The 21,826-nt window shown below is 54.9% G+C and overlaps 1 protein-coding gene across 3 annotated transcripts; it reads left to right on the plus strand.

The window, feature by feature from the left end:
* The first annotated feature begins 2,679 nt into the window (after window positions 1-2,679).
* On the plus strand, window positions 2,680-14,672 carry FGFR4 (fibroblast growth factor receptor 4). Of its 3 annotated transcripts, none has more exons than XM_032269863.1 (18): window positions 2,680-2,867; window positions 5,018-5,161; window positions 5,852-6,115; window positions 6,207-6,287; window positions 6,394-6,560; window positions 7,142-7,265; window positions 7,761-7,951; window positions 8,080-8,218; window positions 8,571-8,764; window positions 8,839-8,984; window positions 9,088-9,209; window positions 11,613-11,723; window positions 11,809-11,999; window positions 12,339-12,461; window positions 12,568-12,638; window positions 12,882-13,019; window positions 13,749-13,854; window positions 13,987-14,672. In XM_032269863.1, the coding sequence occupies exons 2-18, from the start codon at window positions 5,071-5,073 to the stop codon at window positions 14,131-14,133; spliced, it is 2,406 nt and encodes an 801-aa protein (XP_032125754.1). In that variant the 5' UTR covers window positions 2,680-2,867; window positions 5,018-5,070; the 3' UTR covers window positions 14,134-14,672. The 3 variants fall into 3 exon arrangements, with proteins under 3 accessions (XP_032125754.1, XP_032125753.1, XP_032125755.1); XM_032269862.1 differs by having other exon boundaries at window positions 2,680-2,823; XM_032269864.1 differs by having other exon boundaries at window positions 2,680-2,823; window positions 8,571-8,610; window positions 8,839-8,934.
* Window positions 14,673-21,826: the final 7,154 nt, after the last annotated feature.

Consider the following 21,826-nt stretch of genomic DNA (forward strand, 5'->3'; position numbering starts at 1 on the left):
TGAGACGGAGTTTCGCTCTTGTTACCCAGGCTGGAGTGCAATGGCTCGATCTCGGCTCACTGCAACCTCCGCCTCCTGGGTTCAGGCAATTCTCCTGCCTCAGCCTCCTGAGTAGCTGGGACTACAGGCACGCACCACCATGCCCAGCTAATTTTTTTGTGGTTTTAGTAGAGACAGGGTTTCACCATGTTGACCAGGATGGTCTCGATCTCTTGACCTCGTGATCCACCCGCCTCGGCCTCCCAAAGTGCTGGGATTACAGGCTTGAGCCACCGCGCCCGGCTTAAAATTTTCATAATATACATATATATGTGTGTGTACATATATATATATATATATATATAATTTTTTTTTCGAGATGGAGCTTTGCTGTTATTGCCCAGGCTATAGTAGAATGCTGTGATCTCAGCTCACTACAACCTCTGCCTCAAGGTTCAGGCAATTATCCTGCCTCAGCCTCCCAAGTAGCTGGAATTAGAGGCATGCGTCACCACGTCTGGCTAATTTTTTTTTTTTTTTTGAGACAAAGTCTCACTTTGTTGCCCAAGCTGGAGTGTAGTGGTACGATCTTTGGCTCACTGCAACCTCCACCTCCCGGGTTCAAGTGATTCTCCTGCCTCAGCCTCCGGAGTAACTGGAACTAGAGGCACGTGCTACCATGCCCGGCTAAGTTTTTTGTATTTTGTAGTAGAGACAGGGTTTCACTATATAGGTCAGGCTCCTCTTGAACTCCTGACCTCATGATCCACCCGCCTTGGCCTCCCAAAGTGCTAGGATTACAGGCCTGAGCCACCACACCCAGCCAAGTTTTTGTATTTTTAGTAGAGACAGAGTTTCTCCATGTTGGTCAGGCTGGTCTCAAACTCCCGACCTCACGTGATCTGCCGGCCTTGGCCTCCCAAAGTGTTGGGATTACAAGCGTGAGCCACCGCGCGGGGCCAATATACATATGTTTTCAATAGGGATGAGAGCTCGCTATGTGGCCCAGGCCAGCCTCGAACTCCTGACTTCAAGCAATCCTCCCACCTCAGCCTTCCACAATGCTGGGATTATAGGCATGAGCCACCATATCTGGTCCCAATTACTTTCTGATTTATTTTCGGGAGGAGACCATTCTTTTGCTTAAAAAAATTTTTTTAGGTCACCTTAATGGGCCTTATAGTTATGCAAAGTTATGCCACTATCTCTTTGGGAGTGAGGGCGGAAAAAACTAGACTTCTCTGCATGACAATGAGAAAGGAAGTAGCTTCTTAAGGCAGGGTCTCCACTAGCTAGAGCCTCAGATAGGGTCTTGCCCTGTAACCTGTCGCCCAGGCTGAAGTGCAGTGGTGTGATCGTGGCTCACTGCTGCCTCAACCTCTGGGGCTCAAGCAATCCTCCAGCCTCAGCCTCCCGAGTAGCTGGGACCACAGGTGCCCCCATCCCATTTCCTTCCTTCTCAAGATGCCTTAAGAGAAGCATAGGGTTTGAGATTCAGGTGAGAAATGGGCAGAGATCAGAGGCTGCCTGACTCCAAGTTTAGCCCCAGTCTAGATGCTCAGGAGAGAAGTGCTTACTTACCTGTAGTAAGTCATCCGGGTGGGCATGGAGCTATCTGGGAGCACCTACTGTATGCCAGACACTGGAACTATACTGGTGAGGTCTGCAGGCACAGTTCCTCTATTGAAAAATAGAGCTGGTCTCGAACTCCTGAATTCAAGAGATCCTCCTACCTGAGCCTCCTAGTAGCTAGCACTACAGGCACCCGTCATTGTGCCCAACCATTCCACAGCTATTTATATAATTCACTGTTCAGTTACAATTCTCGCAAGTGTGATGATGAAATAACAGGTCCTAAATAATTACAGCTAATATTACAAAGCAAGCGGAGCATGCCAGGCTTACACATACTGCTGACATGTCACTTTTTGCAACAACCTCTTGAAGCTGATCCTATCTATCATTTGCCTGTTTTACTGAAAAGACAGTGAAGACCAAGGCCTTGTGTGATGGTGCTGAGATTTGAGCCTGTGATGTCCAGCCCTGCAGTCTGTGCTGTGAACCACTTCACTCTGTTTTCTTTCTCCATCCTCACAGTGGAGAAGTCATCTAAGGGGAGCCTGCAAGTTCAGAGGGCTTCCTGGAGGAAGTGAGCTAGAATAATATGAAATTAACCATACCAAGGGGCATTCCAGGAAAAGGGAATGGTACGTGAAACTGCACAGGGGTAGTAAATTAGGAGCCAGGAGACTTGGGTCACAGCAATAATCTATGTATAAAGAGCTATTGGAAGCTATAGGAAAATTTAAGGGAGTGGTTGACACAGTCAGATTTGTGTTGTAAGTATCACACCGAAGGTTGCGCAGAAGACAAGGGAGCCAGGCATTCCCTGAGGGATGAAGAGCAAGGAGTAGAGCTGGGTAGTGGACCAGAATTTGGAAGCCTGGCCTGGGGCCTGGGTAGGGCAAAAGAGGCGGGGCCTGAATGGAGCGTTTGTAGGGGGTGTGTAGGCTGGGGCGGGGTCCCGGGAGTGGGCTGACAGGGTCGGGGGCGGGGCTCCAGGTGGGCGGGGCTTTGGGCCACCCCTGGGGTGCCTCTCTCCGGCTCGAGGTGGTCCAGGCGGGACTGGCCCGATGGGGGCGTGGCAGGAGGTGGGCGGGGAAGCGGGGGCGGGACCGAGGGGCGGGGCGGGGGCGGAGCAGGAGGTGGGCCGCCCGCGGCCACGCCGCCGTCGCGAGTACATTCCTGGCTCCTGGCGGAGGGGCGCTCAGGCTGTCTGCGGACCCTGCCGGGTGCAGGGGTCGCGGCGGGCTGAAGCTAGGAGTGAGGCGGCGGAGGAGCCAGGTGAGCTGGACCCTTTGCCGGGCGCGGAGTCACGCTGCCTCGAGGTGAGCCGGAACCCTTGGGAGCCCGGGCTGCGCTCCCAGCCGCCAGGGGGCGAGCGGCGGCAGGGCTGCGGGGACAGCCCCTCCCGGCGCTGGGGACCTGGGCGTCCGCCGGGCGGCAGGAGGTGGAGGGGGCGGTAAATCAGTAACCCACAGCGCACACAGGGCCTTTTGTCCCGTTCCGTCCAAAGAGCACCCCGGCCGCGGAGCTGGTTACTCATTGCCCACCGAAGCGGGGGCGGGCAGGCCCTGTGCAGCTACCCTCGGGACCCGCTGATTTGCACCTCCCCCAAGGCTGACCCGGCAGGGGTAGGGGAAGACGAGCGCGCTTGTCCCTTGGCCGCTAGGCTGTCTTCCAGCCCGCGGCAGAGATGAGGGAGCCGAGGCCCCGAAAGGTTCAGTCACTTACTGCCCGGGGGCCTCCAGCGCATGTGCAGGAGGCTGGATAAGAACCCAGAACTGTCTGATGCCTAAGGTTGGCCCTCCGTTCCCACGTGCCAGGTGTTTGGTCAGCGGTCAGCAGCCACGGGTGACTCGACTAAGGACTCTGACGTCAGGGCAGCCTGGGTGGGAATAAAAGCCCCGGGCCTCCCCACCCACTCCCAGCCCAAACTGTGTACCCAAAGAGCTGCCCTCACTGCCAAGCCGAGCTTTGTAGGGAGTTTTACCAAGGAAGAGCTGATTGGATGGATTTGGGAGTTGAGGTGGGCTCAGAGACAGAAGTATCCTGAGGCAGGTAGAGAAGAGGAATGAGGGGCACAGAGGGATGGGGAAGAGAGCACATGTGCCGTTTTGAAAGCCAGTCGTTTCAGGGCTCCTGAAGGGGCAGACCATGTGACTAAAGAGATAGGCAGTGGTAGAGAGGGAAGCCTAGGATGTTGAGCTGGATCCTGCTGGGCACAGGTAGCCATTAAGGGCTTGCAATCTGGGGGCACGACATGGCAGACTTGAAGTTTTTTAAAACCCTGCTGGAAGATGAAGGTTGAAGAGCCCTGGGGGAGGATGTTTCCAAAGGCCCATGCAAGAGATGACCATGACCTGCCCTGAGTAGGGGCAGGGGAAGCCAGATGGACTGGATGTCGGGTGGCAGTGACCAAGGAGAAGGAGGTGTAATGGGCTTCCCACACAGGGTAAATCCAGAGATGCCAGTGCCACCTGGAGGCCCCTAGGACTACAGTGGTCACCATATTCCTTTGTCTCAGCTGAGACTCAGTTCTGAGCATTCCATTTTGGGGAACAGAAGTGTCCTTCGTAGCATCTGGAAAAGGATAGCCGGCTGGGGTATGTGTACATCACAGCCTGACAGGAACAGCACCCGAACCAGAGGCGACTGGCTGAAGGCAGAGCCAGAGCAATAGGTGAACATTTCTAGGGCCAGGCATAGGAAGGAGAACATTCCAACACTCTGTGTGCCAAGTTCCAACACACATTATCTTATCTCTTTTATCCTCAAAGCATTCCTATGAGGATAGTAGCCCAGAGGGGGACAGAGGCAAGGAGTTACAAGTTGGTAAGAGTCAGGATTTGAACTTGACTCTGGTGGATGGATAATTAGGGTCTATATTCTTTACAAAACCATGCATGCTTCAGATAGAGTTGGGGCATAACAAGCAGGGGTATCCAGGGATGTGGTCCTGCTTGCCATGGAAGGGACTGCCTTGTGAGCACCCAGCCCTGGAAATGTCAGTAATGCTGTAAGGAGCAGGGATCAGATCAGATAACATCCAGATGCTGAAGTTTGGCGTTGTATTATTTTTCACTTTCTTTTTTGGCTCTTTGGCCATCAATTCATTTATTCAGCAAGAAACAAAGTATGTGTGCCAAGAGCATGCAGAAGATAAGTCTCCGTTCTCTACTTCCCTCTGAGAAAAGAATCCCAAAACTGCTTTCTGTGAACGTGTGCCAGGGTCCCAGCAGGACTCAAGGAGAGCAGGAAGCCCAGCCCAGCCCCCTTGCACAACCTACTGTGGGTAGGCCTTGGGCTCTGGCCACAGCAGAGCTGGTTCCAGTCTGCACTGCCACAGCCTGGCTGGGGACTTGGACACATCTGCTGACCACTTCCTGTCTTGGTTTCCTCATCTGCAAAATAAAGGAAAAGCACCTGCAAAGGTGCACGTGTAGCAGCAGCTCTTTTCCCTCCCTCCCCGTTTTAGGAAGGCAGTTGTTGGGAAGTCCAGCCTGGGTCCCTGAGAGCCGTGGGAAGGAGATGCGGCTGCTGTTGGCCCTGTTGGGGTTCCTGCTGAGTGTGCCTGTGCCTCCAGCCTTGTCCCTGGAGACCTCTGAGGAAGTGGAGCTGGGTATGGCTTCTGAGGTGGGAGAGGGTGGCAGGGGTGGGAAGAGTGGGCACCAAGAGGGGGCTGCTGGGCTGAGTAAAGCTGGAAAGGATCCTTGCCCAGGCCCTGAGAAGGTGGCAGCAGGGCAGGGCCCAATCACTGAGACTCAGTCAGTGCCTGGCTTCCAGCAAGCATCCATCTATCTCTGTGTCTGCGAGAGAGGACTGGCCTTGCAGGGTGCAGGGCTCTGAGCTGGGCTGCAGAGCAGGTGGTGAGCTCCTTGCCTCTGTGTGTGTGTGTGTGTGTGTGTGTGTGTGTGTGTGTGTGTATTCTGTGCACTGGATGTGTGACCTAGAAGGTCCAGGCAGCATGTGTGGTATATGCATTATGAGTGTGATATGCCCAGAGGTGTAGCATGAGCCCTGTATGTGGCACCAATGGCATGTGCCGTGTGTGTGTGTGTGTGTGTGTGTGTGTGTGTCTTGAGCAGTGGCATGTGCACTAAATGCTGTGTGTGTGACATGCCCCAAGAGTGTGGCATTTGCCCTGGGTGTGGCATCCGTAGCATGTGGTCATGTGAGTTTCAAGGATGCTGGCCCCTCCAGCATGCATTGCGAGGTGCTTGTGCCCTGCATGTGCAGCATGTTCTCTGGATGCAGGAGGCTGCCTCAGATGGGGCTGCAGGGTCTGCTGACCTCTGCCCTCTGCCCACAGAGCCCTGCCTGGCTCCCAACCTGGAGCAGCAAGAGCAGGAGCTGACAGTAGCCCTTGGGCAGCCTGTGCAGCTGTGCTGTGGGCAAGCTGAGCATGGTGGCCACTGGTATAAGGAGGGCAGTCGCCTGGCACCTGCTGGCCGTGTACGGGGCTGGAGAGGCCGCCTAGAGATTGCCAGCTTCCTACCTGAGGATGCTGGCCGCTACCTCTGCCTGGCACGAGGCTCCATGATCGTCCTGCAGAATCTCACCTTGGTTATAGATGGTAAGAGACTCTAGCAGTGAGTTAAGGGATGCCTAGGAAAAGAGACGTACCCTTCTTGGACCTCAGATACCTCCCTCTGTCCCTGATATAGACTCCTTGACCTCCAGCAATGATGATGAGGACCCCAAATCCCTTAGGAACTCCTCAAATGGGCACATTTACCCCCAGCAAGGTCAGTATAAGTCTTCAAGGACTTGCATTCACACTGCTCATCTGGTCACTGAGAAGAGGCCTGTGTAGGAACACAGTCATTCTAAGGGCCTTCCCTCCGACCCCAGCACCCTATTGGACACACCCCCAGCGCATGGAAAAGAAACTGCATGCAGTACCTGCCGGGAACACCGTCAAGTTCCGCTGTCCAGCTGCAGGCAACCCCATGCCCACCATCCGCTGGCTTAAGGATGGACAGGCCTTTCATGGGGAGAATCGCATTGGAGGCATTCGGGTGAGTCTCTGGGTTCCAAGACCTTCTGCTCCCCCATTTTCATTCCTTCATCAGTCCCCTCATACCTACAAGCATACCTATAAATAAGGGGAATGAGGAAAGCAATTGTGGGACCCCAGAAGGAGCCCTAAACTGGACTTGGCCAGCTCTGTTTGAAGTTCCTCTTCTGCCACTCTTGACACATGACTTAACCTCTCAGCCTCAGCAAGTCCATTTATAAAGTAAGAAGAATCACTGACTGGTATGGTATCAATAAGCCTTAGCATCTCACCATCTTGATGAGACCCTACAGGGTCAGCTCCATGCTATCATGAGGCAACTGAGTCTCAGAGAAGGCAAGGGCTGGCTTAGAGTGGCACAGCTAGGGAGAGGGAGCTAAAACTCAAAAGACCCATGGCTCGGGCACTTTGGGGAGCCTTCTCCTTTGTCCCATAGTTCTTGGCCTGGGCCTGATGTTCTCAGGGCCTAGAGAGCTTGAGAAGAGCCCTGTGGGCAGGATGAGGATCTAGGCTCCTGGTCCCCTGGTCCCCCTTGGTGGATGTGGTCTGGTGGTCCCACGGGCACACTCCCTCTGCCTGCAGCTGCGCCACCAGCACTGGAGCCTCGTGATGGAGAGTGTGGTGCCCTCAGACCGCGGCACGTACACCTGCCTGGTGGAGAACTCTGTGGGCAGCATCCGCTACAGCTACCTGCTAGATGTGCTGGGTGAGCACGGGGCAGGGAGTTGGGAGGCCTGACCTGTCTTGGGCTCAGTTGTGCCCTCTGGTGGGGCCTAGCCTGGCAGGCAGGATGGACTCAGATGAGTCAAGCAGCTCAGTGACCAGGTGGGTCAGGGGAAAGCACAGGGGTTAGTGTGGCACTGGAGGAGCAGGGGTCTGCCAAGAGGAAAAGCGAGAAGGACATCCAGGCAGAGGGCACAGCCTGAGCTGAGGGCCTAAGTATAACGAACGCCCTGCACTTGCAGGCTAGCATATACCTAGGGCGTGGCATTTATGTGGAAAGCCAGGTGGTGGATGGTTTTGAATGCTAGGCTGAGATGTCATCCTTGACCCGAAGCAATGGGGAGCCAGGGAAGGTTTAAGCAGGACAAGAAGCTGCAGAAAGGTCCCTCCCTTGAACTTGAGGAAGGCTGGAGGGAGGCAAACAGCGTGCTTCTATGGGTGCCGGTAATCAGGGCTGACCACCTCACCTGGTCCCCAGAGCGGTCCCCGCACCGGCCCATCCTGCAGGCTGGGCTCCCGGCCAACACCACAGCTGTGGTCGGCAGTGACGTGGAGCTGCTGTGCAAGGTGTACAGCGATGCCCAGCCCCATATCCAGTGGCTGAAGCACATTGTCATCAACGGCAGCAGCTTCGGGGCCGACGGCTTCCCCTATGTGCAAGTCCTAAAGGTACAGTCCCTGCTACAGCCTGGGCCCCACTCTTCTCCCACCCGGGGTTGGGGGGTCCCCAGCTTCCTTCTTGGCCACAGTGTGGCCCCAGGCCCTGCTGTGACCCCAGAATATGTCTCCCTCCCCAGACAGCAGACATCAATAGCTCAGAGGTGGAGGTTCTGTACCTGCGGAACGTGTCAGCCGAGGACGCAGGCGAGTACACCTGCCTCGCAGGCAATTCCATCGGCCTCTCCTACCAGTCGGCCTGGCTCACGGTGCTGCCAGGTGAGCACCTGAGGGGCCAGGAGATGCTGCAAGATGCCCCTCTGGTCCAGCAGTGGGGGCCGTGGCCTGTCGGGTGGTCAGTCTCTGTAGGTCTGTGGGGTCTGGCTTGTGAGGCAGTGTGTGGATTTGTGTTTTTGAGCTATATGACACCCTCTCTGTGCCTCTCCACATGAAGTTGTCCATGTGACCCTCTGCTGAGGTATGGGAACCTGGGACTGGGCATAACTACAGCTTCCTCTGCTTGTGTCCCCATGCATGTTGGGTGCTGGAAGGGCCTGAGTGGGGTGCATGGGGTGGCCAGTCTCACTACTGACCAGTTTGTCTGTCTGTGTGTATTCATGTGCGAGGGCAGAGGAGGACCTCACGTGGACTGCAGCAGCGCCTGAGGCCAGGTATACGGACATCATTCTGTACGTGTCAGGCTCCCTGGCCTTGGCTGTACTCCTGCTGCTAGCTGGGCTGTATCGAGGGCAGGCACTCCACGGCCGGCACCCCCACCAGCCTGCCACTGTGCAGAAGTTGTCCCGCTTCCCTCTGGCCCGACAGGTACTGGGCGCATCCCCCACCTTGTGTGTTGCAGCCTGACTCCAGCAGGCAGAACCAAGTCTCTCACTTTGCAGTTCTCCCTGGAGTCAGGCTCCTCCGGCAAGTCGAGCTTATCCCTGGTGCGAGGTGTACGTCTCTCCTCCAGCGGCCCTGCCTTGCTCGCCGGCCCCGTGAGTCTAGACCTACCTCTCGACCCACTATGGGAGTTCCCCCGGGACAGGTGCGCTGAGCTGTGTGGGGTTGGGGACATGGGCGTCGGGTTGCAACCCACTCTTAGCAGGAGTGATTCGGAGGTCTGAGGCATGCACTTTCTCCATCTCCAGGCTGGTGCTTGGGAAACCCCTGGGCGAGGGCTGCTTTGGGCAGGTAATACGTGCCGAAGCCTTTGGCATGGACCCCGCCCAGCCTGACCAAGCCAGCACTGTGGCCGTCAAGATGCTCAAAGGTGAGTGTGGCTGGGTGCAGTGACTCACACCTGTAATGTCAGCACTTTGGGAGGCCAAGGTAGGAGGATTGCTTGAATCGAGGAGTTTGAGGCAGCCTGGGCAATATGGTGAGACTCCATCTCTACAAAAAAAGTAAGAAAATTAGCTGAGTGTAGTGGTGTGTGCCTTTAGTCCCAGCTGCTAGGAAGGCTGAGGCAGGAGGATCCCTTGAACCCAGGAGTTGGAGGTTGCAATGAACCATGATCAGGTCACTGTATTCCACCTTGGGCAACAGAGTGAGACCCTATCTAAAAATAAATAAATAAAAATAGGCCAGATGCAATGGCTCATGCCTTTGTAATTCCAGCACTTTTGGAGGCTGAGGTGGGCAGATCACGAAGTCAGGAGTTTGAGACCAGCACATCTCTACTAGAAATAGAAAAATTAGGCCAGGTACAGTGGCTCACACCTATAATCCCAGCACTTTGGGAGGCTGAGGCAGATGGATCATGAGGTCAAGAGATCAAGACCATCCTGGCCAACATGATGAAATCTTGTGTCTACTAAAAATACAAAATTAGCTGGGCAGGATGGCACACACCTGTAGTCCCAACTACTCGGGAGGCTGAGGCAGTAGAATCATTTGAGCTCGGGAGGCAGAGGTTGTAGAGACCCAAGATCACGCCACTGCACTCCAACCTGGTGACAGAGCGAGACTGTGTCTCAAAAAAAACAAAAAAATTAGCCAGGCATGGTGGTGGGCACCCGTAAGCCCAACTACTCAGGAGGCTGAGGCAGGAGAATCACTTAAACCCAGGAGGCAGAGGTTGCAGTGAGCTGAGACCACGCTATTGCACTCCAGCCTGGGCGACAGAGGGAAACTCCGTCTCAAAAAAAAAAAAGAAAGAGAGAAAAGAAAAGAAAAATAAAAGGTGAATGTGGCAGCCTGGAGGAGGTGCTATGGCACTGGGGCTCACAGTGCTACCAGGTGAACCTTGGAGCTGGGAGAGGCTGCAGGATCCCACCCTTAAGCCTGCAATTCAACTCCGCTCCTGACCCTGGCAAGTGACTTCTGAGCCTCAGTTTCCCCTCGTGTCATGTAGAGTAAATAACAGTCCCTATCTCCCAGCTCAAGGATTGGGGAAAATGCCTGGCTTACAGTCAGGGCCCAATAAATCACCATTGGGGTGACGATGATGATAAGAATTTGGTGTGACAGGCTTGATATCCCCTGTCAGCATTGGTCTGTGTCAGCCTTGACTTCACATCTCCTTGTCAGCCTCACAGGCCCTCTACCTCCTTCTCCATGGTTCCCCTCAGACACACGCTCAGCCTCCCTTAGACCCTCCCTGGGTGTATCCCCTGTGTCCACTGCTGTAGGAGGACAGCCCTTCTGCTTGCACCCTGTCCAGCCCCAGGGTGCTCTTGCAGGGCAGTCTTGGACCCTGCCCATCAGGGCCTCTTGTTCCAGTTCCCCAGCCCCCTCTGCAAGAATGTCCTCAACTCCCCTTCTGCTCCTCCCCTCCTCTCTACACAGCTGGGGCCACCTGGTGCTCCCTGGGAGGCAGGGATTGAGAAATGTGCATGGTGAGATTGGCGTGTGTGGGTAGGGGGTGTTATGTCATTGGCCCAGGGCCACAGGGCCCCAAGGGTCCAGCCAGAGAAGCCAGAGCAGCCTTCTTCCCAAACTCCCCTGGCTACACCCTGTCTGCCAAGCAGCTCCCTGAATTCCAAGCCAGTTGGATGCCAGGCCCTGGTCAAACAGACCCCAGGGCGCCACCCTGCTTTCTACACGCAAGAGCTTTGACCCCATGCAGAGACTACTGCCAGCTCTCCAGAGGCAGCTTCCTTCCTGTCTGAGCTCTTCTCCTCTCTCGTGTTTCCTGGACCTGCCCACTGGAAGGCTTGACCTTTTTTTTTTTTTTGAGATGGAATCTCTCTCTGTCCCCTAGGCTGGAGTGTGGTGGGGTGATCTCAATTCTCCTGCCTCAGCCTCCTGAGTAGCTACAGGCATGCACCACCATGCCCAGCTAATTTTTGTATTTTTAGTAGGGTCAGGGTTTCACCATGTTGATCAGGCTGGTCTCAAACTCCTGACCTCGTGATCCACCTGCCTCAGCCTCCCAAAGTGCTGGGATTATAGGTGTGAGCCACTGCACCCGGCCCTAGGCCTGCCTCTTAGATCCATGATGTAATTGCATCCTTGAAACTGCTGTGACAGGTAGGGTGTGACCCACTGCTCCATTTCCTACAAGATGACCCTGAAATTCAGAGATGCTAGGAGACTTTTTCAAGGCCACACAGACTAGCAAGGATTGTGGCCTAGGTGACCCCTAGGTCCAGTGCTCCTTGTTCTGGCCCTGCCTCTGCGGTCTCCCTCCTGTAGTTGGAGGGCAGCTTTACCCCATCTGCTGCCTTTGCAGGCAACGCTTCTGACAAGGACTTGGCAGACCTGGTTTCGGAGATGGAGGTGATGAAGCTGATTGGCCGACACAAGAACATCATCAACCTGCTGGGTGTCTGCACCCAGGAAGGTAGGGCAGAGGCGGGGCTGGTGGCATGGGCCGTTAGGGCTCAGAGCCACAGCTTTGGCAGCCTCTCTGTGTGCTCCCTTCGTAGGGCCCCTGTATGTGATCGTGGAGTGCGCCGCCAAGGGAAACCTGCGGGAGTTCCTGCGGGCCCGGCGCCCCCCAGGCCCCGACCTCAGCCCTGACAGTCCTCGAAGCAGTGAGGGGCCGCTGTCCTTCCCAGTCCTGGTCTCCTGCGCCTACCAGGTGGCCCGAGGCATGCAGTATCTGGAGTCTCGGAAGGTACAGGCAGTGGGGCTCTGGGCCCCTGTCAATCTCTCCATCTCCACTCTCTCAGGCCTGTGGCATTAAATGTCCCCAACTTCTCCCTCTCTGCTCTTTTCCATTACCCCACCTCAATGTCCCCAGGCTTTCGCACCTTCCCAAATTCCCCACTTGTTCCTCACACGCCTCGCCCATAGGCTCAGAGGATGCAGGAGAGGGTGCTCCCCCTTTCTAAACCTCAACCTCCTTGTCTGTAAAGTGGGTGGAGGGCCTCTGCCCCCAGGCCTGCTGGTGGGTGGTATGTGCTCAGCTCCCAGCCAGGAGTCCTGATGGACCCAAGCTCCTCCTCCCCTGCAGTGTATCCACCGTGACCTGGCTGCCCGCAATGTGCTGGTGACCGAGGACAATGTGATGAAGATTGCTGACTTTGGGCTGGCCCGAGGTGTCCACCACATTGACTACTATAAGAAAACCAGCAATGTGAGGGAGATGGGCAGAACTGGATGGGGGTAGAGGAGGGCTGGGCCTGGGGCTGGCAGGCTTGGGAACATGTGGGACTCTGTACTGAGACCCCCCTCCTCTCCAGGGCCGCCTGCCTGTCAAGTGGATGGCGCCCGAGGCCTTGTTTGACCGAGTGTACACACACCAGAGTGATGTGTGAGTTCTGCCAGTGGTCACTGTCCTACCCCACAAAAAGGGCAAGACGTTGCCCAGTCACATGGCCCCAGGAGTCAGGTGCTCAAGGGCTCCTTCATATTTGGCCTGGGACCCAAGTGGGACCAGACTTAGGGGAGTCCATTCCTCACCGGCTGTGGTGGGTTGTACCTGTGGGGTTCCCCCATCCTAACCTTGGTTGTAGGGAGGACGCTGAGCCCCACTGAGCCCTGGCCCTGTCTCCAGGTGGTCTTTTGGGATCCTGCTGTGGGAGATCTTCACCCTCGGGGGCTCCCCATACCCTGGCATCCCGGTGGAGGAGCTGTTCTCGCTGCTGCGGGAGGGACATCGGATGGACCGGCCCCCACACTGCCCCCCGGAACTGTGAGGCCTCATCCTGCCCCTGCCCCCAACTTTCCAATCCTCCTCCTTCGCCCTGACCATGGCCTCAGGGTTTGCCCCAGCCAGGAGAACAGCACTACTCCTCCTCCTCTTCCTCTTCCATCTCCTCCCCCTCCTCCATGTACTCCCTCCCTCCTCCTCCTCCTTCCCCTCTATCTCTTCCACCTCCTCCTCCTCCCCCTCCCCTCCTCCCCCCTCCTTCCCCCTCCTCCTTCCCCCCTCTTCCTCCTCCTCCTCCATCCACCCCTCCTCTTCCCCCTCCTCCTCTTTCCCCTCCTCCTTTCCCTCCTCTTCTTCATTCCCCTCCTCCTTCTCCTCCTCCTCCTTCCCCTCCTCCTCTTCATTCCCCTCCTTCTCCTCTTCCTCCTCCTTCCCCTCCTCCTCCCTTCCTCCCCCTTTTCCTCCCCCCTTCCTCCCCCTCTTCTTTCTCCTTCTCTCCCTCCTCCTCTTCCTCCTCCCTTCCTCCCCCTCCTCCTCCTTCCTCCCCTTCCTCATCTTCCTCCTCCTCTTCCTCCTCCCTTCCTCCCCCTCCTCCTCCTTCCTCCCCCTCCTCATCTTCCTCCTCCTCTTCCTAGTGGAGCGTCTTGGCCTGGCTTCCACTGATGACCCTGCCTATCCCTCATCAAACTCCCCACTCAGACAACTCCCCAGTCCTCCTCTTCCCCCACAAGGCCTGAGGCCCCCTGTGGCCCTCCACCCCACCTCTCCTAGGTACGGGCTGATGCGTGAGTGCTGGCACGCTGCACCCTCCCAGAGGCCCACCTTCAAGCAGCTGGTGGAGGCACTGGACAAGGTCCTGCTGGCTGTCTCTGAGGAGGTACATTCCCCTCCCACCCACCACCTCCCTCTGCCTGCTCCCCTCCAGGCCTCAAGGCCCAACCTGACTGTGTGGACATGTGCCCTGCCCATCCTGGGTGCTGCAGCGGCTGACCAGCTATGTTCCCCACAGTACCTTGACCTCCGCCTGACCTTTGGACCCTACTCCCCCTCGGGTGGGGATGCCAGCAGCACCTGCTCCTCCAGCGATTCTGTCTTCAGCCACGACCCCCTGCCATTGGGATCCAGCTCCTTCCCCTTCCCTGGAGTGCAGACATGAGCTCAAGGCTGTGCGGGCACATAGGCTGGTGGCCTTGGGCCTTGGGGCTCAGCCACAGCCTGGTGCAGTGCTTGACCTTGGCAGCACGGGGCTCCTGACCCCAGGGTGCTGTCCCAGGTCTCTGGTTCTGCTTTGGGTAGATCCTTCCTTGGTCCTGGGGTTCGTAAAGGCTTCCTGCTCTGGCCTTGGATTTCCAACCTACAGCTCAACTCAAGTCTCAAGGCCTTGCCCTTGCCCTTGGAGCAGCAATGCCTGTGTCCTGATGGCCCGAATGTCAGAGCTCTGCTTGGCCTCTTGGACCTTGGTGCTTGGTCCCCATCTTGGGTTTGGCTGAGCCTGGCTGGAAGCTGCTATGCTAAACCTCCTGCCTCCCAACGCCAGCAGGAGGTTCTGGGCCTCTGACCCCCTTTCCCCACACCTCCCCTTGCTGCTGCTTGCCCCAGCATCTTGACGGAACATTGGCCCCTGAACCCAGAGAAGCTGGAAGCCTGCCAAAAACAGGAGCAAATGGCCTTTTATAAATTATTTTTTTTAAATAAGCTCTGTGTGCCTGGGTCTTCCCTGAGCAACATGGAGGGGAGGGATCCCCCCAGCAGAAAGTTCTGCCTGTGGGATGAGGACTGAGGGCCCTGGGCCAGGCTGTCGGCCCTGCCACCTCCAGCTGCCCTAGGAGCCAGCATGGGCCTGCCTGGGTCCGTCTGTCCCACCAGCACCATCTTGTGTCTGCGATGCAAGAGCAAATGAGTGTTAATGGGCTGAGTCTGCATTGCACCATCCACAGTGCGACTCCTGTACCCTCTGCACATGCGTGTGCATGCATGTGTGCCCTGCAGCTGTCCCCAAGGGAGCTGGCAGCCCCCTCCCCCATCTGCTCAGCATTAACCAAGCTGACCGTTAACACAGCATGAAAACCTGAAACCCAGCCTCAGGCCATGGCCTGCTCCCACGCTCTGCGGGCTCAGGCTGGGGGCTCGTGGGGGCCATGCCCGCCCCGCTCTGGCCAGTCTCCCAGGCAGCAGCTGGTTGCCGCCCGCCTGGGCTGCAGCTGTCCCTGCCTGCCTGGTCCTCCACTGGGGAGCCGTCACAGCCCTGTTCTCAGAGCTCCTCGGAGGGAGCAGCTTCTCAGGGCTCTGAGCCTGGAACCTTCCCTGGCCCTATCCTGGCATGTACTGCTACTCCCCAGGCCCTGAGCCTTGAGAGGGCCATGGGGGAACCGAGGCATGGTGTCTGACCCAGTGCTTGGCACCCTCCTGACCTTTTCCTACAGGCCTCAGGCTGGGACAGGACTACCCAACCAGAACAGCCTTTATGGAGGCCACCTGGATTGCCCCCACGGGCTCACAGGGAGTGGTGACTGAAAATAGATATGTGGTCAGTGGGGTCACATATAGGAATTTGAGGCTGGGTCCTCAACCTAGGGCCTCCTTGGAAGACTGAGCAGCAGCTCATGATTGTGTATCCCCACTCTGGGCTCCTCATACCTCTCACCGCAGGCTGACAGTGTCCCAAACAGAACTACTCATCTTAACCCCAAAACTGCACCTCCTACAGGGCAGGAATCAGGGAGTCACCTGACCACTGCCTTTTCCTCAAGAACCCTGTTCCAGGCTGGGCGTGGTAGCTCAAGCCTGTCCTCCCAGCACTTTTGGAGGCTGAGGCGAACAGATCACCTGAGGTCAGGAGTTCCAGACCAGCCTGGCCAACGTGGTGAAACCCCGTCTCTACTAGAAATATAAAAATTAGCGGGGCATGGTGGTGTGTGCCTGTAGTCCCAGCTACTCAGGAGGCTAAGGCAGGAGATTCATTTGAACCCGGGAGCCAGAGGTTGCAGTGAGCCGAGATTGTGTCACTGCACCCTAGTCTGGGTGACAGAGCAAGGCTCAGTTTCAAAAAAAAAAAAAAAAGAAGAATCTTATTCCCTAATGCACTTCCAGGGTCCAGCTGTGACTCCTGAGGCCAGCACTGCCACCTCTCTGATGATCACCGTCTTTGTCCATGAGTAGGGTGCGCCTGTCCTGCCTGCATCCTGGGGCGTAGTGTTTAGGATGAAGCACAGCGCAGATGCACATAGGCTTGGGGGAGGGTGTGATGCGGATGGCCATGGATTGGGCTGCGGTGCTTCCCTGGGAGCTGGTGCTGGGGTCTTTGCGTCCCTGAGTGCCCGCTCCCAGCCCTAGATCTCCAGCCTCCCTTTTGCTCCCTCCCCTGCCAGTGGCTCCAGAGGCAGCTTCCAAAGGCAGCCTGGGCTTATGCTCCCTCCTGCACTCAAAGACCCCCACTAACTCCCAAAAGCCCCCAGACTCCCTCCCTTTCTTCCTCCCTTCCTTCCTTCCTCCCTTCCTTCCTCCCTCCCTTCCTTTCCTCCTTCCCTCCCTCCCCTCTCTCTTCCTTTCTTTGTCTCTCTTTTGTCTCTCTCTCTTTTTTTCTACTCCAAATGAAGGAACATGAATCTTTCTTTCTTCTCTTTCTCTCTCTCCCTGTCCTTCCTTCCTTTCTTTCTTTCTCTTTCCCTTTCCTTCCTTCCTTCTCTTTTCTTTCTTTCTCTCTCTCTCTCTCTCTCTCTCAATCTCTTTTTCTCTTTCTTTCTTTCGATTACCCAGACTGGAGTGCAATGACGCCGTGATCACGGCTCACTGCTGCCTCAAACTCCTGGACTCAAGCAATCCTCCCACCTCAGCCTGCCAAGTGACTAGGACTACAGGTGTATGCCACCACACATGGATAATTGTTTTTTATTTTTTGTAGAGATAGGGTTTGCTATGTTGTCTCAAACTCCTGGCCTCCAGCAATCCTCCTTGGCCTCCCAAAGTTCCCAAGCCCCAAACATTCTGACTGAGCCCCACTCTTCAATGTAGAGTCTCCCATTAGGAGACTATCTATATAGGGTCTATACATATAGGGTCACTGTTCATTGACTGTGTCTACCTGTCCAGCCAATCACAGGAGAAGCAGATCCCTTGGACCTGACCTTGGGAAGGGGAGGATTGGGAGATTAGAATCGTGTGTGAGGACACTATTCTAAGGGGACGTGGAACCACAGCCCCATTTTCCATGTTCCCACCGGGCCCCTGCTGCAGTGCCAGGCTCAACCAGCACACTCTCCCCTGCCACAGCCTTGCTGGATAAAGAGTATGCTTTCCTTTTAATGGTGGAAAAACTGAGGTCCAGGGTCACAAGAATGGGGCTCCAGGAAGGAGCTAGGCTGAACCCCAGGTTTCCAGAAGGCCATGTGCACATTGGAGACCAGACCCGAGTCACTCAGAGTGACAGGACCAGCTGCTGCCTGGTTGGTCCTGAGGGCCTGGAGGGGCTCAGCTGCCCACCCTGAACCCCCTCCCTGCCAGCGTCCTTGGCAGGCACATGCTTACTGGGGGACATTGTACATTCCTGATGTCCCATGTCAGAATGTCACAGATACTGCTAATTCCCCAATGCAAGCTCTAATGCTGCAGCTCACCTCTTGCATGGCAGCAGCTGGGGCCTGGCCTCCCTGGTCTGCCTGAATTCTAGCCAGTGACAGGGGCCCATAGAAAAAGCACTGAGGCCAGGCACAGTGGCTCACCCCTGCAATCCCAGCATTTTGGGAGGCTGAGGCAGGAGGATCATCTGAGGTCACAAGTTCGAGACAGGCTGGCCAAACATGGTGAAACCCTGACTCTACTGGATATACAAAAATTAGCCGGGCATGATGGTGGGCGCCTGTAGTCCTAGCTACTCAGGTGGCTGAGGCAGGAGAATCACTTGAACCTGGGAGGCAGAGGTTGCAGTAGGCCGAGATCGTGCCATTACACTCCAGCCTGGGCAACAGAGTGAGACTCTGTCTCAAAAAAAAAAAAAAAAAAAAAAAAAAAAAAAAGGCACTGAGCCCACCTCCAGACTCTGCCTCTTGCTGGCTGTGAGCATAAGGCAGGGCTCTGGTGGCAGCAAGATGGTGAATCTGACTTGGGAAGCCCTAGACAAGGGACGGGAGGCTGCTGGCTGGGGAATGAGCACCTGGGAGGGATGGGGAGGCACACGGCATGGGAGGGGAGGTGCTGCAAGGATGAGTATCTTCCATTTGAAATGCTTGGAACCAGAAGTGTTTCAGATTTCAGATTTTTTCAGAGTTTGTCATATTCGCATGTACATAATGAGATGTCTTAGAGATGGGACCTAAGTCTAAATGCAAAATTCGTGTTTCACATACAAAATGTTTCTAATTCAAAATTTCACATTTCAAATTCAAAATTTATGTTTCACACTTTGTATACATAGCCTAAAGGTAATTTTATACAATATTTTAAATAATTTTGAGCATGAAAAAAACTCTGTGTACATTGAACCATCAGAAAGCAAAGTAGAGGGCCTAACATGGCGGCTCACACCTGTAATCCCAGCACTTTGGGAGGCCAAAGTGGATGAATCACCTGGGCTCAGGAGTTCAAGACCAGCCTGGGCAAATTGGTGAAACCTCATCTCTACAAAAAATACAAAAACTAGCCAGGGGCAGTGGCTTACGCCTGTAATCCCAGCACTTTGGGAGGCCAAGGTAGGTGGATCACCTGAGGTCAGGAGTTTGAGATCAGCCTGGCCAACATGGTGAAACCCTGTCTCTTCTAAAAGTACAAAAATTAGGGCCAGGCGCAGTGGCTCAAGCCTGTAATCCCAGCACTTTGGGAGGCCGAGGCGGGTGGATCACGAGGTCAAGAGATCAAGACCATCCTGGTCAACATGGTGAAACCCCGTCTCAACTAAATAAAAGTACAAAAATTAGCCAGGCATGGTGGTGTGCCCCTGTAATCCCAGCTACTCAGGAGGCTGAGGTGAGAGAATTTCTTGAACCCAGGAAGTGGAGGCTGCAGTGAGCAGAGATCACGCCGTTGCACTCAAGCCTGGGTGACAGAAAGAGACTTGGTCTTAAAAAAAAAAAAAGTATAAAAATTAGCTGGGCACGGTGGTGTGCACCTGTAATCCCAGCTACTCAGAAGGCTGAGGCAGGAAAATTGCTTAAACCTAGTGGGTTGCAGTGAGCCAAGATCACTCCACTACACTTAGCCTGGGCAACAGAGTGAGAGCTTGCCTGAAAAAAAAAAAAAAAAAAAATAGATCAGGCGCGGTGGCTCATGCCTATGATCCTAGCACTTTGGGAGGCTGAGACAGGAGGATCTCTTGAGCCCAGGCATTCAAGATCAGCCTGGGCAACATGACAAAACCCCATCTCCACAAAAAAATAAATCAATAAAAAGTAGCTGGGTGTGGTGGTGCACATTTGTAGTCTCAGCTACTTGGGTGACTGAGGGAAGAGGAACACTTGAGCCCAGGAGTTCGAGGCTGCAGTGAGCTGTGGTTGCTCCGCTGTACTCCAGCCTGGGTGACAGAGCAAGACTCAAAAAAAAAAAAAAGAGGAAAAGAAAAAAAAGAAACAAAAAGCAAGTATGTCAGATGTGGAATTTTCCACTGTGGCATCATATCAGTGCTCAAAAGTTTCAGATTTTGGACCATTTCAAGTTTCGGATTTTTGAATTAGGGATGCTCAACCTGTATGACCAAAGTTACCCTCTCTGAGCCTCCTTTTCCCAACCAGTCACATAGGGATGACGACATTCACCTCAGGGCATGGTTTCTAAGTGCTCCGTAAACAACAGCTGTCGCTGCACGGAGATTAGGAAGGAATGGTTTCTAGGGGTGGGTTACTGTGCAGGTGGCATGATCTCACTTCCTTCTCCTGGCGGCCCTTCCACAAAGGCATTCTTGTCCCATTTTCCAGATGTGGACACTGAGGCTCCGAAGGTGGAAGTGACTGGCCCAAGGTCATACAGGGAAAAGTGAGTTAGTGCTCAGGGGCAGGCGCCCTGCCTGTCCTACTGCAAAGCCCATTCCCACACCCTCATCAGCCTGGCAGTTCCAAGGATCAGGAGAGGCTCTGGGTATCCACGAAGCAGGGGGCATCTGTGACTGAGATGTCCACACACAGGGGTTAATGGACAGTCACCCCACCCAAGCACAGATGTGCCTGTTAAATCCTCACCCAAGGTCAACGCCCAGAAATGGGGTGAGGCCTCCAGCCCCATGACACTCGGTCCCTGCCCCTTCAGGGCCCTCCCACGGACCACTTCTTCCTGGGGACACCCTTCCTACCACCTCCCACGTGGCCGAGACCCCCTCGCCCTTCAGATATTTCTCAAGCCTCAATTCTTGGGCAGCCTCCTCAGGTCCTCCATTCCAGGTCAGCTTCCAGGCAGAGCCTCATGCAGAGGCTCTCACTGCTGTCCATATAATAGAGGGACGGTCTGAACAGTCTCATTCCCCCAGACCGTGAGCCCTGGGACGCAAGCTCTGCTTTGGTCATGTTGTTTAAATCAGTAGCTCTGAAGCTGTAGCGTATATCAGAGTTATATAGTGGGCTTGCATGCTGGACACCCTGCCCCCCAGAATTTTGTATTTAGTGGATCTGGGGTGGAATCTGGGAATTTGCATTGCTACCCAGATGTTGCTGGTCTGGGGAAGGAGCAATGGTCACACTTTAAGAACGATAGTTTAGTTTTGTTTTTTGAGATAGAGTCTCAGATTCTCTTGCCTCAGCTTCCCGAGTAGCTGGGATAACAGGCGTGCACCACCAAGCCCAGCTAATTTTTTTATTTTTAGTACAGACAGGGTTTTACCATGTTGGCCAGGCTGGCCTTGAACTCCTGACCGCAAGTTTTGGCTTAGTCTTGTTTTGTTTTGTTTTGAGACAGAGTCTCATTCCATCACCCAGGCTGGAGTGCAGTGGTACAATCTTGGCTCACTGCAACATCCCCCTCCTGGGTTCAAGCAATTCTCCTGCCTCAGCCTCCCCAGTAGCTGGGATTACAGGCATGTGCTACTACACCTGGCTAAATTTTGTAGTTTTAGTAGAGACAGGGTTTCACCATGTTGGCCAGGCTGGTCTTGAACTCCTGACCTCAGGTGATCCACCTCCCTTGGCCTCCCAAAATGCTGGGATTATAGGCATGAGATACCTCACCCAGCCAAGAACTGTAGGTTTGTTTTTTTTTGTTTGTTTTGAGACGGAGTCTCACTCTGTCTCCAGGCTGGAGTCAGTGGTATGATCTCAGCTCACTGCAACCTCTGCCTATCGAGCTCAAGCAATTCTGCCAGCCTCCCGAGTAGCTGGGACTACAGGTGCATGCCACCATGCCCAGCTAGTTTTTGTGTTTTTAGTAGAGACAGGGTTTCACTATGTTGGCCAGGATAATCTCAATCTATTGACCTCATGATCCGCCCGCCTCCGCCTCCCAAAGTGCTGGGATTACAGGCATGCGCCACTGCGACGGCAAGAACCATAGTTTTAAAGAGTCAATAGCCGGGCGTGGTGGCTTACGCCTGTAATCCCAGCATTTTGGGAGGCTGAGGCAGGTGGATCACCTGAGGTCAGGAGTTCGAGACCAGCCTGATCAATATGGTGAAACCCGTCTTTAAAAAAAAAAAGAGTCAATATATGTATGTGGTTTCAACAATTAAAAAACCATTCCAATGGTACAAAAGCGTTTTCAGTGAAAAGCAACACTCCCCAAAGCCCCGTTCCCACTATCTCCCTCCCCAGCAGACACTGCCATCATTTCCTGTGGCTCCTTGCACGGCCCCATCACATGCTGTGTAGCCCTCAATCCAGTTCAGCTGTTACCAGTCTTGCTCCTCCTCTCCAAATCCCCACCCAGGTCAACACCTGGCA

Source organism: Sapajus apella, unplaced genomic scaffold, assembly GCF_009761245.1.
Source record: "Sapajus apella isolate SASKATOON/1434 unplaced genomic scaffold, GSC_monkey_1.0 scaffold200, whole genome shotgun sequence".
Lineage (NCBI taxonomy): Eukaryota > Metazoa > Chordata > Mammalia > Primates > Cebidae > Sapajus > Sapajus apella.

Coding starts and splice junctions, on each gene's coding strand:
- FGFR4 (XM_032269863.1), top strand. CDS start 5,071: ATGCGGCTGCTGTTGGCCCTGTTGGGGTTCCTGCTGAGTGTGCCTGTG. Junction 7,952..8,079: donor CCTATGTGCAAGTCCTAAAG/GTACAGTCCCTG, acceptor CTCCCTCCCCAG/ACAGCAGACATCAATAGCTC. Junction 9,210..11,612: donor GGCCGTCAAGATGCTCAAAG/GTGAGTGTGGCT, acceptor CTGCCTTTGCAG/GCAACGCTTCTGACAAGGAC.